General features: G+C 53.8%; 1 protein-coding gene and 1 long non-coding RNA gene across 5 annotated transcripts in view; one reads left to right on the top strand and one right to left on the bottom strand.

The window, feature by feature from the left end:
- Positions 1–18,244, bottom strand: part of VAV2 (vav guanine nucleotide exchange factor 2) — a 54,791-nt gene extending 36,547 nt beyond the window's left edge. For all 3 annotated transcript variants that reach the window (XM_075260705.1, XM_075260706.1, XM_075260707.1), the window contains exons 1-2: positions 17,656–18,244; positions 1,944–2,060 (exon numbers count right to left, since the gene is read on the bottom strand). In XM_075260705.1, coding sequence (XP_075116806.1) covers positions 1,944–2,060; positions 17,656–17,859 — 321 coding nt within the window. In that variant the 5' untranslated portion in view covers positions 17,860–18,244. The remainder of the gene's footprint in view (positions 1–1,943; positions 2,061–17,655) is intronic.
- Positions 17,937–18,395, top strand: LOC142185361 (uncharacterized). Of its 2 annotated transcripts, XR_012711864.1 has the most exons (3): positions 17,960–18,034; positions 18,147–18,193; positions 18,270–18,395. It is a non-coding gene; the product is annotated as an uncharacterized LOC142185361 (long non-coding RNA). The 2 variants fall into 2 exon arrangements; XR_012711863.1 differs by having other exon boundaries at positions 17,937–18,034; positions 18,147–18,395.
- Positions 18,396–18,651: the final 256 nt, after the last annotated feature.

Genomic DNA, 18,651 nt, shown 5'->3' with positions numbered 1-18,651 from the left:
CAACCGTCAACTTATCAACATGTAAAACGGATCCCCCCTCCTCCACCCGCTGCTAGGTCCGGTTGTGCAGACAGTGCTACCCAGCTTTTCACAGACCCTGGGATCCATATATAGAGGTCACGGCTCCCAATGATAATCTGGCCCTCCCCTGACAGACATGGACAGAGGCGGCGGGGAAGGGGAGCGCCAATCCGCAGCACCCACCACATGAACGTCACGTGACCAATGACAGCTCACCAGGGCAGGTGCAGTAAAGAGTCCAGGGGGCGGGGCTCCTTACAGGGTGCAGCCACATATTGTAAGGTTAATACATCCCCCTCTGAATGCAGGAAGACGTCCCGCACAATTGGGGAATGTCAATGATAATCTCCGCCCCCCCTCAGTATTATAACATCCCTCTGACAGTTCTTATTGTCACCAAGACCATATATATATATATATATATATATATATATATATATATATATATATATAGCCTGAACACTGTAAGCACCATCTGAAGGGAAGGGGCAGCAGGGATCTAGAAGGGGTGTGGGGAGCAGCACAGATCTAGAAGGGAGCAGCAGGGATCGAGAGGGGATGTGGGGAGCAGCCGGGATCTACTGGGGAGCAGCTGGGATCGAGAGGGGGTGTGGGGAGCAGCAGGGGGCTGGCAGCAGTGTACTCCCCTCTCCTCATTGAGATTTCTTGCCTACAACAAGCATGCATGTGTGTGTGGAGGTGAGGAGGAATAGCTGCAGCTGGGGGTGTGCAGTGATCCAGGTGAGCGCAGCGCACAGACGGCTCATTACATCAGGCTTCATACTGTGCTCATTAGAGCGAGAGCGTCTGTCACTAGAGAGCAGGGAAAGCTGGGTGAGAGGCTGAGCAGGAGGGCTGCTGATGGAACTAGTCAGGAGGGGTCAGCGCATCTGTCTGTGACTGGGGGAGGGGGGCTGACACAAAGCGTCCCATCACAGAGAACCTGCCGCATCATAAGGCGAGGGAAATGGACTAAAAGTAATGTGATGTGCGGTGGAGAGCCGAGAACCGCACAGCCAGCAAGTGAAGCGCAACGAAAATACTGCTGCAGCTCTAAGAGGTGTGAGATACCGGGACTCCGCCACTGTGTGCCCGCAGCAGAGCTGCGCTCGCTATTTTGCTACATGCTCCGGAGCTGAACTCGCTATTCTGCTACACGCTCCGGAGCTGAACTCGCTATTCTGCTACACGCTCCAGAGCTGAACTCCCTATTCTGCTACACGCTCCAGAGCTGAACTCGCTATTCTGCTACACGCTCCAGAGCTGAACTCGCTATTCTGCTACATGCTCCAGAGCTGAACTCCCTATTCTGCTACATGCTCCAGAGCTGAACTCCCTATTCTGCTACATGCTCCGGAGCTGAACTCGCTATTCTGCTACACGCTCCGGAGCTGAACTCCCTATTCTGCTACACGCTCCGGAGCTGAACTCGCTATTCTGCTACACGCTCCGGAGCTGAACTCCCTATTCTGCTACACGCGCCGGAGCTGAACTCGCCATTCTGCTAGACGCTCCAGAGCTGAACTCACTATTCTGCTACACGCTCCGGAGCTGAACTCCCTATTCTGCTGTATCATCTCTCTATAAAATATCACTGCACAGGTGTCCACATAGATATTAGAAGGTACTAGCATTAGATCAGGTCCTATTCCCACAGCTGAGAGTCTGTTACAATGTATTAGAGAAGTTAGTCCCAGCACAAATCTGTTGCTCATTCCTGCACTAATACACTGTAACAAGCTGCAGCTGTGAGTCAGATCAGGACGGCAAAACGAATGCTGAAAATCCATCATGGCGTCCAGGAAGCGACTACAGCAAGGGGGGCAGGGAGACAGGTGAGATCACATGACCTGGCCCCTGTATCTTACACTCAAGACGCTCTTATTAACCCTGTTATGACCAGACAAGTAGCACTCACTTACCTTCCCGAAATCCCGAACATCAAAGAGGTCAAAAGGGTCAAAAAGGTCACAGTTCCGTAATCCAAATTTATCGTGGCAAACCTTCAGAAAGGTGCGGATATTCTTCAGGCACAAGAACTGCGGAGGAAGAAGACAGACAAGTGTTAAAGGAGAACTCCACCCAATAAAGCGGACTACAACCCCCAGCAGGGGCGAGAACAATGGCGCAGCGTCATCCATGAGCTTATAATCTGCCAGGACACCTTGGAGCAGCGCTGGGTACAAGGTGTCAGGTCATATGGCCTGTGGGTGGCGCTGCGTCCTTACATGTCACAGGGGTCCCCCAGCCCTAGTAAGAAGCAAGTCAGGCTGCAAGGGGTTAAAAAATAGAGGAAGTGAAGACCTGAAGATAAAAATGCAAATGATGCGACAACTAAGACAAAAATATCAAGGGGGCTGTAAGTAATGAGTAGGGGGAAATGGCCCCCTCTGAGCCCCAGCACATAGACCTGAGCCTCAGAGCTGCGCTCATGAATAATACATACTGCCAATGACCAGCAGGTAACCTGAAATAGTCTAATTGGAGCAGAGACGCAGGAAGCGGCAGCAGCCTCAGGGGTAGCAGATGCCAGCCGCCACACAGCCCGCCACCCCGACCCCGGATACTGGAGAGATTACACCGCCACACAGCCCGCCACCCCAACCCTGGATACTGGAGAGATTACACCGCCACACAGCCCGCTACCCCGACCCCGGATACTGGAGAGATTACGCCGCACACAGCCCGCCACCCCGACACCGGATACTGGAGAGATTACGCCGCACACAGCCCGTCACCCCGACCCCGGATACTGGAGAGATTACGCCGCACACAGCCCGCCACCCCGACCCCGGATACTGGAGAGATTACACCGCACACAGCCCGCCACCCCGACCCCGGATACTGGAGAGATTACACCGCCACACACAGCCCGCCACCCCGACCCCGGATACTGGAGAGATTACACCGCACACAGCCCGCCACCCCGACCCCGGATACTGGAGAGATTACACCGCACACAGACCACCACTGGACACTGGAGAGATTACACCGCACACAGCCCGCCACCCCAACCCCGGATACTGGAGAGATTACACCGCACACAGACCACCACTGGACACTGGAGAGATTACACCGCACACAGCCCGCCACCCCAACCCCGGATACTGGAGAGATTACACCGCACACAGCCCGCCACCCCGACCCTGGATACTGGAGAGATTACGCCGCACACAGCCCGCCACCCCGACCCCGGATACTGGAGAGATTACACCGCACACAGCCCGCCACCCCGACCCCGGATACTGGAGAGATTACGCCGCACACAGCCCGCCACCCCGACACCGGATACTGGAGAGATTACGCCGCACACAGCCCGTCACCCCGACCCCGGATACTGGAGAGATTACGCCGCACACAGCCCGCCACCCCGACCCCGGATACTGGAGAGATTACACCGCACACAGCCCGCCACCCCGACCCCGGATACTGGAGAGATTACACCGCCACACACAGCCCGCCACCCCGACCCCGGATACTGGAGAGATTACACCGCACACAGCCCGCCACCCCGACCCCGGATACTGGAGAGATTACACCGCACACAGACCACCACTGGACACTGGAGAGATTACACCGCACACAGCCCGCCACCCCAACCCCGGATACTGGAGAGATTACACCGCACACAGCCCGCCACCCCGACCCTGGATACTGGAGAGATTACACCGCACACAGCCCGCCACCCCAACCCCGGATACTGGAGAGATTACACCGCACACAGACCACCACTGGACACTGGAGAGATTACACCGCACACAGCCCGCCACCCCAACCCCGGATACTGGAGAGATTACACCGCACACAGCCCGCCACCCCAACCCCGGATACTGGAGAGATTACACCGCACACAGCCCGCCACCCCGACCCTGGATACTGGAGAGATTACGCCGCACACAGCCCGCCACCCCGACCCCGGATACTGGAGAGATTACACCGCACACAGCCCGCTACCCCGACCCCGGATACTGGAGAGATTACGCCGCCACACAGCCCGCCACCCCGACCCCGGATACTGGAGAGATTACACCGCACACAGCCCGCCACCCCGACCCCGGATACTGGAGAGATTACACCGCACACAGCCCGCCACCCCGACCCCGGATACTGGAGAGATTACGCCGCACACATCCCGCCACCCCGACCCCGGATACTGGAGAGATTACACCGCCACACACAGCCCGCCACCGGATACTGGAGAGATTACACCGCACACAGCCCGCCACCCCAACCCTGGATACTGGAGAGATTACGCCGCACACAGCCCGCCACCCCGACCCCGGATACTGGAGAGATTACACTGCACACAGCCCGCCACCCCGACCCCGGATACTGGAGAGATTACACCGCCACACACAGCCCGCCACCCCGACCCCGGATACTGGAGAGATTACACCGCACACAGCCCGCCACCCCAACCCTGGATACTGGAGAGATTACGCCGCACACAGCCCGCCACCCTGACCCCGGATACTGGAGAGATTACACCGCACACAGCCCGCCACCCCGACCCCGGATACTGGAGAGATTACACCGCACACAGACCACCACTGGACACTGGAGAGATTACACCGCACACAGCCCGCCACCCCAACCCCGGATACTGGAGAGATTACACCGCACACAGCCCGCCACCCCGACCCTGGATACTGGAGAGATTACGCCGCACACAGCCCGCCACCCCGACCCCAGATACTGGAGAGATTACACCGCACACAGCCCGCCACCCCGACCCCGGATACTGGAGAGATTACACCGCACACAGCCCGCCACCCCGACCCCGGATACTGGAGAGATTACGCTGCACAAAGCTCGCCACCCAGACCTTGGATACTGGAGAGATTACACCGCACACAGCCCACCACACAGCCTGCCACCCCGACCCTGGATAGATTACACCGCACACAGCCCACCACACAGCCCGCCACCCCGACCCCGGATACTGGAGAGATTACACCGCACACAGCCCGCCACCCCGACCCTGGATACTGGAGAGATTACACCGCACACAGCCCACCACACAGCCTGCCACCCCGACCCTGGATAGATTATACCGCACACAGCCCACCACACAGCCCGCCACCCCGACCCTGGATACTGGAGAGATTACGCCGCACAAAGCCTGCCACCCAGACCTTGGATACTGGAGAGATTACACCACACACAGCCCGCTACCCCGACCCCGGATACTGGAGAGATTACACCGCACACAGCCCGCCACCCCGACCCTGGACACTGGAGAGATTACACCGCACACAGCCCGCCACCCTGACCTTGGATACTGGAGAGATTACGCCGCACACATCCCGCCACCCCGACCTTGGATACTGGAGAGATTACGCCGCACACAGCCTGCCACCCCGACCTCGGATACTGGAGAGATTACACCGCACACAGCCCGCCACCCAGACCCTGGATACTGGAGAGATTACACCGCACACAGCCCGCCACCCATACCCCGGATACTGGAGAGATTACACCACACACAGCCCGCCACCCCGACCCCAGATACTGGAGAGATTACACCACACACAGCCCGCCCCCCCGACCCCGGATACTGGAGAGATTACACCGCACACAGCCCACCACCCAGACCCTGGATCCTGGAGAGATTACACCGCACACAGCCCGCCACCCCGACCCCGGATACTGGAGAGATTACACCGCACACAGCCCGCCACCCCGACCCTGGATACTGGAGAGATTACACCGCACACCACCCCGACCCACCACCCCGACCCCGAATACTGGAGAGATTACACCGCACACAGCCCGCCACCCCAACCTTGGATACTGGAGAGATTACACCCCACACAACCCACCACCCCGACCCTAGATACTGGAGAGCTTAAACCACACAAGGTACACTGTAACAAACCCTCACCAGTGACAAGCAGAAGGCGGAGGTTTTAAAGTTGACAGTAGGAAACAACGTCTATCAGTTGGCTTCAGGAGACTGCGCCGGCCCTTTAACTCCAGGCTACATGGCGATGGTGGGGGACGGTGTAACATGGAGGGTTGTTCGCCATCCCACACTAAGTGCCACTACGGACTATGGCCATGACCCTATAGAATAGATGCCCCTCCCAATCACCAGCGCCCGGTGCTAAGGTGGGGGGAGGAGGTCGTCACCATCACTGTAACCGCTCAGCCTCATCAATTATTATTAGACTGATACACTGTAACAAACCATCAGACAGCTGCTGTATCTCACAGAGCATGGTCCAGACACAACAGGTACAAAACCTCAGCTGTGTGAGCAGGACTAGGCCAGGATCACTGTCACCTCTATTCAGAATAGTGACTGCAGCTGTGGGTTTGACCGGAGTATAAGGCAAGCAACGACTACCAGCAGGTCTCCACTATAAGGACAATGTGGAATATAAAGGGTTATTTCTGGGGCCTCCAATCGACCGAGCAGGGTTATGTGGTGATTCTGCAAGGAGATTGAGGACACTGAAGGCTATTGACCTCGAACGACCAATAGGAGCCCTGCTTGTAGTCATGTGACTCTCAGGAGCCGCCAAACTCTGTGTCCTTGAATTAATTCACCACAAACTGTGAGAAAATCATTAAATGTAGAAAAAGAGCGAAACCTGCTAATAATAATAATGTCCTGCGGGGGGCGCAATGACTGCAGGGCATCATGGGAAGGAGCAGAGCGGGGGGGGGGGGCGCGTTAGTATAACAGAACAAAATACACAGCAGCACAGAGGATTTCAGAAGACCAGTGTGCTGACCTTATAGAGGAGGTCACAGGGTGAGAGTTACATAGTGGGAGGAGCAGGGTCCCAGCAGTACAGAGGATTTCAGGAGAGGAGTGTGCTGATCTTATAGAGGTCACAGAAAGAGAGTTACATAGTGGGAGGAGCAGGGTCCCAGCAGTACAGAGGATTTCAGGAGAGGAGTGTGCTGATCTTATAGAGGAGGTCAGAGGGTGGGAGTTACATAGTGGAGGAGCAGGGTCCTAGCAGTACAGAGTATTTCAGGAGTGCTGGTTTGGGGTCAGCTGTGCCTCTCGGTGACCTCTCCGCAGTCTCTCTCGGTATTTGGCGACTACTCAGGACTTTGCTCTCAGGTGACTTCTGGGGAATCTTCTTCTAACCAGTTGAACAGGAAGAAATGAAATATACCGTGAGGCAGCGCCAGGAGTGACGACCTTTACACCAGTCATAAAGGAGAACTCTGCCCCCGGGGAAAAGACACCGAACACCTCAGAGCTCTGGGCGAGGACACGAGATCGCCACTGCCCGCCATTACTGAAATGTAAGCTGAAGACCAAAGTGTGAATAAAGCGTTACCGGCGGCGCCATTACTATATAATACCTGCAGCCACCTATAGGAGACGAGCGCCATTTCTATATATTACCTGCCGCCACCTATAGGAAACGAGCGCCATTTCTATATATTACCTGCCACCACCTATAGGAGACGAGCGCCATTTCTATATATTACCTGGCGCCACCTATAGGAGACGAGCGCCATTTCTATATATTACCTGGCGCCACCTATAGGAGATGAGCGCCATTTCTATATATTACCTGGCGCCACCTATAGGAGACGAGCGCCATTTCTATATATTACCTGCCGCCACCTATAGGAGACGAGCGCCATTTCTATATATTACCTGCCGCCACCTATAGGAGACGAGCGCCATTTCTATATATTACCTGCCGCCACCTATAGGAGACGAGCGCCATTTCTATATATTACCTGGCGCCACCTATAGGAGACGAGCGCCATTTCTATATATTACCTGGCGCCACCTATAGGAGACGAGCGCCATTTCTATATATTACCTGCCGCCACCTATAGGAGACGAGCGCCATTTCTATATATTACCTGCCACCACCTATAGGAGACGAGCGCCATTTCTATATATTACCTGGCGCCACCTATAAGAGACGAGCGCCATTTCTATATATTACCTGCCGCCACCTATAGGAGACGAGCGCCATTTCTATATATTACCTGCCGCCACCTATAGGAGACGAGCGCCATTTCTATATATTACCTGCCGCCACCTACAGGAGACGAGCCCCATTTCTATATATTACCTGCCGCCATCTATAGGAGACGAGCGCCATTTCTATATATTACCTGCCGCCATCTATAAGAGACGAGCGCCATTTCTATATATTACCTGCCGCCATCTATAGGAGACGGGCGCCATTTCTATATAGTACTTGGCGCCACCTATAGGAGACGAGCGCCATTTCGATATATTACCTACCGCCATCTATAGGAGACGAGCGCCATTTCCATATATTACCTGCCGCCATCTATAGGAGACGAGCGCCATTTCCATATATTACCTGGCGCCACCTATAGGATACGAGCGCCATTTCTATATATTACCTGCCGCCACCTATAGGAGACGAGCGCCATTTCTATATATTACCTGCAGCCACCTACAGGAGACGAGCGCCATTTCTATATATTACCTGGCGCCACCTATAGGAGACGAGCGCCATTTCTATATATTACCTGGCGCCACCTATAGGAGACGAGCGCCATTTCTATATATTACCTGGCGCCATCTATGGGAGACGAGCGCCATTTCTATATATTACCTGCCGCCACCTACAGGAGACGAGCGCAATTTCTATATATTACCTGGCGCCACCTATAGGAGACGAGCGCCATTTCTATATATTACCTGCCGCCACCTACAGGAGACGAGCGCCATTTCTATATATTACCTGGCGCCACCTATAGGAGACGAGCGCCATTTCTATATATTACCTGGCGCCATCTATGGGGGGGGGGGGGGATCTGGGATAACACAACAAGAAATCCTGGGAATTCCAGGCAGCCTGGGAGGATATTCGGAGGGAGGAGACGCTGCCCGCCCTCAGATCCTTCTGCTTCCTGGATGGAGGGATTTTCGGGAAGGCCCACACAGCAGACTTGGCCGGCATCCATGTTTCCTGGCTCATTGCCTAGATCTGCAGTCATCCCAAGGATCAGTCACCCGTCATCCGGCTTCCGACACCATCATGAACGCCATCCGAGCAGCGCCGGTCGCTAGGAGACAATATTGAGGCTGCGGAAGTGTAACAGATAAACAGCCGCGACCTGACCTCGCGCACGAGCTGCGCCAATCACAGCCCTGCAACCTGGACCCAAGAGCTAGCAATCCATAGAGGAGAATGTATTCCCAAGTCTAGGCTGACTAACCATTCAGGACCCTGAAAAAGCTGGATGACAACCTCTGTGGGGGGAGCTGGAATCATCACACAGCTTTCCCAGGCTCAGATGCAGACAGTATGACACGTCATCCATCACTGCTTGACAGACAGGCGGCGCCAATTGATCAATAATCTGCAGGTCACATGACAATAATCGGCTGCGCGGCGTCCTGGGGAGCGCAGCACATTGACGGCACATGTGACTGCTGCAGAAACTAATCCCTGACCTGGGATAATCCTGCAGGCGGCTCAGACCCAGAGCGCCACCACGAAGACGGCGACTCCTAGAATAAAAACAAATATGACAACCGTACGCGACAAAATATCAGCCCGTACGTCTGACAACGCGCAGCAAGAGCCACAAACCTGGTATTAAGGAGGAGATGGAGCCAACACGATCGCCGCCAGCTGCCGTATTCAGGAGGGAGATCCCTCGCACGTCTAATATTCGCCGTCCTTTATTTCCAGGCCGCAGTCTCGCCACTATGTGATTAGGATTAGTGGGCGAGCAGCATGGCCGCCATCTTCATCCTGGCCCAGGCCTCAGCTGTCACCTGGCAACCCAGGACAACCAATCACAGCGCAGCTTTCACTTTACCACGGCAGCTGAAGAAGAAGAATCGCACTGTGATTGGTTGCTCTGGATAACAGGGAGACGCCCACAAACCTCTCAGATACCCCAGGCCATGCTGGGAGTTGTAGTTCTCAGCAGCAGAGACTTGTCTCTGTGGTCACCGGATTATACCGTCTGTAGGTCGCAGGGAAGTGACGACACTGCGGAAGAAAAGCCCAAGTCTGTGCGGCCATTTCCCTGAAGAAAGTCGCTGATCTGATGAAATCCCTGAAGTGTTTGAGGGAAATGATGCGATAAGTCAGGACTCGCTCAGCTCTGGGCTTCTCTTGTTATCACTCCCCCCGGAGGCCGGGTCACACAAGGGGGGGATTTGGCCACGGGAAGCCGTCTCAGAATCCGGATCAGAAAACGCCTCCCACGGCTAGCCGCGACTGTCACGGCATTCTGCTCTGGATTAGGCCCAAATGAATGGACCCGGTCCGGAGGGAGTGTCTTAACGCGGACGCAGAATACGCGTCGAGATAGGGCAGATCGTGGTAAAATACCGCTCGCAGAAAACGGAAATGACCGGCTCCTGTTGAAATCAATGGGAAGCAGTTTTTTTACCCGGATTTTGAGTCAAAATCCGGACCCAATAACTATGTGTGAACTAGCGCTAATAACGCGGCGTTACTAATTAAACACTTCTCCTATCTTACACAAGATTTTCTCAGCATTCACTCAAACACTTCAAGGATTTCATCAGATCAGAGACTTTCTTCATGGAAATGACCCCCCAGACTTGGGATTTTATCATCTTCCCGAATTTGATCACATCTCTAGTGTCATCATTTCCCTGTGACATACATAAGCACAAGTCCCAGATCAGGCCAAGATGGCGGGAAGGAATGGAAGACGAGCAGCGGAGAGCGTCCGCCCCAAAGACCCGAACATGGCGGCTGAGAGTCCGAGGAGAAGACATGGCAGATCTAATGATATAGAGGGAGACAATCACCATAGTAACAGGAAGACCACTAAGAAGAACAGCGCCATCACCAGGCCATCCTGTAAGTCATTGACTGTACCCCCAAAACGGGAGAAGATGAAAACCATGTAAAATCCTGTACCCCAAGTATCAGCCTGTCATTACCCTGTACCCCGAGTGTCAGCCTGTCATTATCCTGCACCTCAAGTATCAGCCTGTCATTATCCTGCACCCCAAGTGTCAGCCTGTCATTACCCTGTACCCCCAGTGTCAGCCTGTCATTATCCTGCACCCCAAGTATCAGCCTGTCATTATCCTGCACCCCAAGTGTCAGCCTGTCATTATCCTGCACCCCAAGTGTCAGCCTGTCATTATCCTGCACCCCAAATATCAGCCTGTCATTACCCTGTACCCCGAGTGTCAGCCTGTCATTATCCTGTACCCCGAGTGTCAGCCTGTTATTACCCTGTACCCCGAGTGTCAGCTTGTCATTATCCTGTACCCCGAGTGTCAGCTTGTCATTATCCTGTACCCCGAGTATCAGCCTGTCATTATCCTGTACCCCGAGTATCAGCCTGTCATTACCCCGTACCCCGAGTCAGTCTGTCATTACCCTGTACCCCGAGTGTCAGCCTGTCATTATCCTGTACCCAGAGTGTCAGCCTGTCATTACCCTGTACCCCGAGTATCAGCCTGTCATTATCCTGTACCCCAAGTATCAGCCTGTCATTACCCCGTACCCCGAGTGTCAGCCTGTCATTATCCCGTACCCCGAGTGTCAGCCTGTCATTACCCTGTACCCCGAGTATCAGCCTGTCATTACCCCGTACCCCGAGTGTCAGCCTGTCATTATCCTGTACCCCAAGTATCAGCCTGTCATTATCCTGTACCCAGAGTGTCAGCCTGTCATTATCCTGCACCCTGACCCTGCTTTACACTTCTCCACAACTTTATCTCTGAGCTGTCTGGTGAGTTCCTTGGTCTTCATGATGCTGTTTGTTTACTAGTGTCCTCTATCAAACCACTGAGGCCTTCACAGAACATATAGAAGGGGGTCCAGAAAGTACACAACATGACAGGGCGGACTTTAGCCGGTATATGATGCGGTTTTTATTAATGCACACGTGACCGGACATGCATGGTTGCGGCGCTGCAGGTATCAAGATGTCGGTTTCTATCCCTCACTGCATCATGTGAAAGGAAAAACGAAGAAGAAAAAGTGCTTTAAAGGTAAATCCGTTTAATCAGTGTTACTTATTACAAGAATTGCTGGAAGTGCTGGTGCTTTCCCAGATGTAAGCAGTGCAACGCCGGGAGATGGATTGCCGCAGCCGCTCACAGACTCCTGGCATAGCCCTCACCACGACCAACGCAGCCTGGATGCGGCTCACGAGCTCTTCGCGGGTTGGCACAGGTGTTACGTACACAATGGACTTCACATGTCCCCACAAGAATTACTGTCACAATCACAATGACAAGCTTACAGTCACGGTTTCGCTCTACCTGCAGCGCCGCAACCGTCTGGTCTCATGTTCATTAATAGAAAACGCTTCCTGTACCGGTTACAGTCTGCCCCATCATGTTGTGTACTTACTTTATAGACCGTGTGTGTGTATATATGTATATATATATATATATATATACACACACGAGACTACATTACACACAGCCGGACTCATCTATTGACTCATTCAGTGACTCCTGAAGACAATTGTGTGCACTGGATTGTATCTGAGTACGGGGGGGGGGGGGGGGGGGGGGGGGATGAAGACTTTTGCACGTCACTTGTCAGATGTTTATTGGATTACAATGTAAGAACTTTCTAGCACTTTCCTTCCACAATTCTCTGATACTTTGTGTTGGTCATTTCAGTTTGTGGTTGTTCGGTGACAAATGATGACTCAGGTCGAGGGATGTGAATACTTTTGCAAGTCGCAATAGGTAAATCTGGGGTGTCATCTCTGGAGCTGCAGCCTCATATTCCTTTAACATGTTGCTGGTCCCAACATGGCCCCTACTACATTCATTCAGCTTTCCTCGACTCCTGAAAGCCAAACATCCACAAGCACAAAGTGTAGAGTCATCAAGAGCTGGTGTGGGAAAGCTGGGTGATAAAACTGCTGAGAAACCACTAGGGGGTATCTGCTTAACGGGGGCAACATGAGACAGGGGCAGCTTCACCAGGGGGGCACAGAACCAGTTCACCTGTGGGCAGTGCTGAGGCCAGAGTCCGCACTTCTCAGTTAAGTCTGTACTCATCACCTGTGGCCAAGACGGACTCAGCCCCAGTCCTGCTGGGTGATAATGGCCAATGTATTGTCTGGATGACATCTCTCAGCTCCGGCCCTACCAGAGGGCACAGATCTCCGGCCATGCCAGCTGACTCCTCAGTGCCCAGCACACCCGCAGATCTATGAGTGAGCGCTCACCTGCCGCCATGACAGAGCAGTCCGAAAATATAGGAATAAGAGGCCCCTAGCAGATTAGTGGGAACACCTTGTAAGGGGGGGGGGGGGGTCACCATGGATACAATATCGCATCCCACATGGCGACTTTCCTTCACGCGCCATTGCTTAGGAGCTGCGGGAACAGATTTTATGTATCAGTTGACTCCTGACATAAAGATGGCGGCAGGAGGAGATGTGGCGATCCACTATCACATGACCAGGAATGTTTACATATTAATCCTGAATCATCGCCATATCAATGTGGAGAGAATCTGCAAACCGTCGGTGCGGCACATAGCAACGCAGGACAATATGGACGCCCACCAGAGCTCGAGATCACGTGGCACCTGGGAGTGTGTGTCAGTCTGTACAGAAGCTCTTGCATTCTACTCCTGCAGCGGGAGGCTTTGCTTATCACATGAATCTACATTTTTCTCATTCCTCTTACTTAGATTGTTTTCCTTCCCAATGACGCCGACTCCACTCGCCACCCACCCTGCACGGCCTGGTGATTTCTCCACTACAAGGAAGTTCAGATATTTTTTTTTTTTCTGGAATGTAGATGGGGGCAAAAAGTCAGCGAGAGGCGACGTACAACGCACCCACTGCCCCAGTACACACCAGGAACTGAGCCTGATTCTGGAGGATCCACCCCTCCCCCACTACTGGGTGCTGCATGGCAGTCCTACCATTCAGGAGCCTGGGAGATGGACAGACAATGTCACAGACTGTCATGTGACCTCAGGAGGGCGCTGTACAGGTGGATAAAATACAGATCCGGCATAAAAAGGAAATTATACTCCCCCAAAATGAAGCGCGAAGCGTTAAATATCTGCCCCTCCCCCTCCAGGACCGTGAGCCGCAGTTTATCGGATTTGGGGCTAATTCCACTTGACATGAACACGTAATGACTTTCTCCGTATCGATGTCCGGTCTAAGCCGCTTTATCCTGCACCAGATGTCACAGTGATCAGTAATTACCCGTCCGATCACCCCCCCCCCCCCCGACCCCACGGTCAGACCGACAAGAAAGTAAATCTAAGGATTTCGCCCCATATTCCCTCATTGCTGATGAGGCAGGGTGAATATTCACAAGTATTCCCCAATCATCTGAATGCGCCCGTGAACCCTCCACCACCATACCTCCGCGTACCCCTCCACCATACCTCTGTGCACCCCTCCATCATACCGCCGTGCACCCCTCCATCATACCTCTGTGCACCCCTCCATCATACCTCTGTGCACCCCTCCATCATACCGCCGTGCACCCCTCCATCATACCTCTGTGCACCCCTCCATCATACCGCCGTGCACCCCTCCACCATACCTCTGCGTACCCCTGAGACCCCCCACAACAAGCTCCTCAAACATAAGCACTTCTGACACTATATCACAAAATCACAGCCCCACGTTTACACCCCATAACATGACACCGAATGTGCTGACCTCGAGCCGGACAGCCACAGCAACCAGTGGCGTCAGTCTGAGATATCACAGTGAGTACACGGACACCGCTCCAGGGCATCTCCATGGCAACAGCATCGACCACACCTGAACTCCGTCCACACCAATTCTGGGGGTAACAAAACTTATCTGACTGCACCCACAAACCACTGAACAGGGAGAAGACACCAAGCCTGTCATTATACTGTACCCCGAGTGTCAGCCTGTCATTACCCTGTACCTCGAGTGTCAGCCTGTCATTATCCTGTACCCCGAGTGTCAGCCTGTCATTACCCTGTACCTCGAGTGTCAGCCTGTCATTATCCTGTACACGAGTATCAGCCTGTCATTATCCTGTACCCCGAGTGTCAGCCTGTCATTATCCTGTACCCCGAGTGTCAGCCTGTCATTATCCTGTACCCCAAATATCAGCCTGTCATTACCCTGTACCCCCAGTGTCAGCCTGTCATTATCCTGTACCCCAAATATCAGCCTGTCATTACCCTGTCCCCCGAGTGTCAACCTGTCATTATCCTGTACTCCGAGTGTCAACCTGTCACTATACTGTACCCCGAGTGTCAGTCTGTCATTACCCTGTACCCCGAGTGTCAGCCTGTCATTACCCTGTACCCCGAGTGTCAGCCTGTCATTACCCTGTACCCCGAGTGTCAGCCTGTCATTACCCTGTACCCCGAGTGTCAGCCTGTCATTATCCTGTACCCCGGGTGTCACCCTGTCATTATCCTGTACTCCGAGTGTCAACCTGTCACTATACTGTACCCCGAGTGTCAGCCTGTCATTATCCTGTACCCCGAGTGTCAGTCTGTCATTTCCCTGTACCCCGAGTGTCAGCCTGTCATTACCCTGTACCCCGAGTGTCAGCCTGTCATTACCCTGTACCCCGAGTGTCAGTCTGTCATTACCCTGTACCCCGAGTGTCAGCCTGTCATTACCCTGTACCCCGAGTGTCAGCCTGTCATTACCCTGTACCCCGAGTGTCAGTCTGTCATTTCCCTGTACCCCGAGTGTCAGTCTGTCATTTCCCTGTACCCCGAGTGTCAGCCTGTCATTACCCTGTACCCCAAGTGTCAGCCTGTCATTACCCTGTACCCCGAGTGTCAGCCTGTCATTACCCTGTACCCCGAGTGTCAGTCTGTCATTACCCTGTATCCCCCAGCGTCAGTCTGTCATGGTCCTTTGGCTACTCCTCCTGTCAGTCTTCCTGTGTGATTTGTCAATCTATTGTTTTAGGGAGCAGTGGGTGACCGCCACAAAAGATAAGGGGTGCTCCGTCAGGTGTGGCCCCACCCCCAGTGCACTGGACATCTCATTTGCATATGCAGTAACAGTTGATTTTCTCAGCTATAAGCTTACACTGACACGAGACCCTCCGTCCACTATGGCCGCCCTACACCAGCAAATAAGGGGAGTGGGAGAGATCCTGGGGATGATGAATCCCTTTAATCTATGTCAATTAGTGTTTGTGCAGATGGACAATCCCTTTAAGAGCAGGTGGCCCACTACCACATCAGGATCCTGTGGCTAATCATCGGGGTCTCGTCCACAGTCGCGGCCTCAGCAGGTTTATCAAAGTAAAAATATTGAAAAAATTAACGAGATGAAATTAGTGAAAAGTCCGAAATCTCCCCAAATCCGGCTCAAGAGAGTGCGGGGGGGACAGTCGCCTGCCAGGGGGTCAAACCACCATGATGAAAAGTGACATATGTAGTGGAGAGGGCACTATACGAGGAGGGGTCCCCAATCTTTAACTCCTATAACCTTAAGTGACCTTGATCCTGCTCACAGCTGAGGGTTTGTTACAGTTCGCAGGGCAGCCAATACATCAGACAGGCTGGGAGTAACCAAACAAGTGTGCACAGTGGCGAGTGAGCGCAACGTCTGGGGCCCCGCACTATGGCGGCAACAAGGCCGCGGCGCAGCTCATATGCTTCACTCACCCAGGAAACTCATCAGGAAAAAAGAAGTGAGAACAATTTGCATCAAGTCACAGGTGCGAGATAGTGAAACAACCGAACCGTCCCTCCCCCAGCACCACTCCAGGGGTCCTCACCCAGCTTTCCTAGGCTCCTGACCTCTTATTGGCCACTGAACCCCAAAAATAACTATCACAGCAAGAAGACTCGAGTACAAACAATGAAGCTCCACGACGCGGTCAGTGCGACTACGAGGAAATACATACAATCAGCCCGCACTACCGTCCTGCCTGGAGACAGAAATTGTATCTAAGGATGATCGGATACATCACCCCGGTGGACAGGGAGCGCGAGTGTCAGCCATGAGTTACCCCAATACAACTCCATCTCATGTCCTGCCGAGTGTATCTGGGGTCACATGACAGGTCTACGGTTCCTCCATCACTGTGTTGTACCGTTCCCCGCTCACATGGAACATCCCACAGATGAGGGGAGCGGACCAAGGAGACCCCCCCCCCCCTCCCCGACTCGACACAGGGGGTCTCCAGATCACAAAAAAGAGAGCCGTGTCAGGAGTCACATGACCACTTTTGTGCAACTTATCTTCCCTTAGAATGAATGGAAACATCACGGACAATCGCGGCGACTTCTGTCACGGTCACAAGTCATTGGTTACAAATCTGGTGCTCAGGATTGGCGTTTCCTATGAGCAGGACGAGTGATTCCAAGTCACTATGTTCTCGGTGACGCAGGCATAGCGGGTAACGGCGACTTCACCTATTGTCTTCCCACCATATTGCATCCAGTTTAAAACTATGACATCATATGACAAGTAGCAAAAGTCCCCCTGACCCCGTCTGCTGAGCGGCGAGCGGCCCCGTTTGCCATTATTAACCCATTTACCACCACAGCACTCCTGCCACCGGATAATGAACAGCGCGGCCAGGAGCGAGTGCACTGCAGGAGTGCGGGTTACCTCGCAGTGATGGGACAAACCCAGAACAGGAAGACATTAGCAGCGACCATGCAGCCAGATGACACAAAGACAGCAGCCCCCCAGGGATACCCCCCTCCCCCATACCTGTGACATCTGAGGCCTGAAGTTGATGTCCTTGAGGTCGATGGATCCCGGGGACAGGTTGTGGAGCAGCTGGCACAGCAAGACGCCATCGCGGAGAGCCTGCGCCAAATCAAACACCACCGCAGAGGGCCACACCACCCTGTGGTCCGGGGGGAGCACCTTACAGTCTATCAGCCAGCGGCCGCACTGCCTCCACTCCTCCATGCTGGCAGCACAATACCTCCAGCGGGCAGCACAGCAGGGAGATCACACAGCCGGGCACCGCATGGCACGGGGGCAGAGGGTATTGTCTGCACTGAAGGGGACCGTGGAGAGAGGCAGATCTGTGCCAACTGTGGTGTGTACAGAGGGTGCAGTGTAAATTAGGGGTGCACAGAGGGTGCAGTGTATATCAGGGGTGCAATGTATATCAGGGGTGCACAGAAGGTGCAGTATATATCAGGGGTGCAATGTATATCAGGGGTGCAATGTATATCAGGGGTGCACAGAAGGTGCAGTATATATCAGGGGTGCACAGAGGGTGCAGTGTATATCAGGGGTGCAATGTATATCAGGGGTGCACAAAGGGTGCAGTATATATCAGGGGTGCACAGAGGGTGCAATGTATATCAGAGGTGCACAGAGGGTGCAGTGTATATCAGGGGTGCAATGTATATCAGGGGTGCACAAAGGGTGTAGTATATATCAGGGGTGCAAAGAAGGTGCAGTGTATATCAGGGGTGCACAGAGGGTGCAATGTATATCAGAGGTGCACAGAGGGTGCAGTGTATATCAGGGGTGCAATGTATATCAGGGGTGCACAAAGGGTGTAGTATATATCAGGGGTGCACAGAGGGTGCAGTGTATGCTATGGGGGTGCAGGCTGTGTGTATCAGGGGGTGCCGTGCAGTCGGCTGTATGTGGTGTCGGGCTGCCTCTCCTCCGGCCTGTGCCCCGGCTCCTCTTCCTCCTCCTCTTCTCTTCTTCTCTCCCGGAGCTCGCGGCTCTGATTCCCGG

The sequence above is a fragment of the Leptodactylus fuscus genome, chromosome 11 (assembly GCF_031893055.1).
Source record: "Leptodactylus fuscus isolate aLepFus1 chromosome 11, aLepFus1.hap2, whole genome shotgun sequence".
NCBI classification, from domain to species: Eukaryota; Metazoa; Chordata; class Amphibia; order Anura; family Leptodactylidae; genus Leptodactylus; species Leptodactylus fuscus.
Note: the sequence above shows the minus strand (reverse complement) of the source record. Positions and strands in the feature narration are given on the sequence as shown.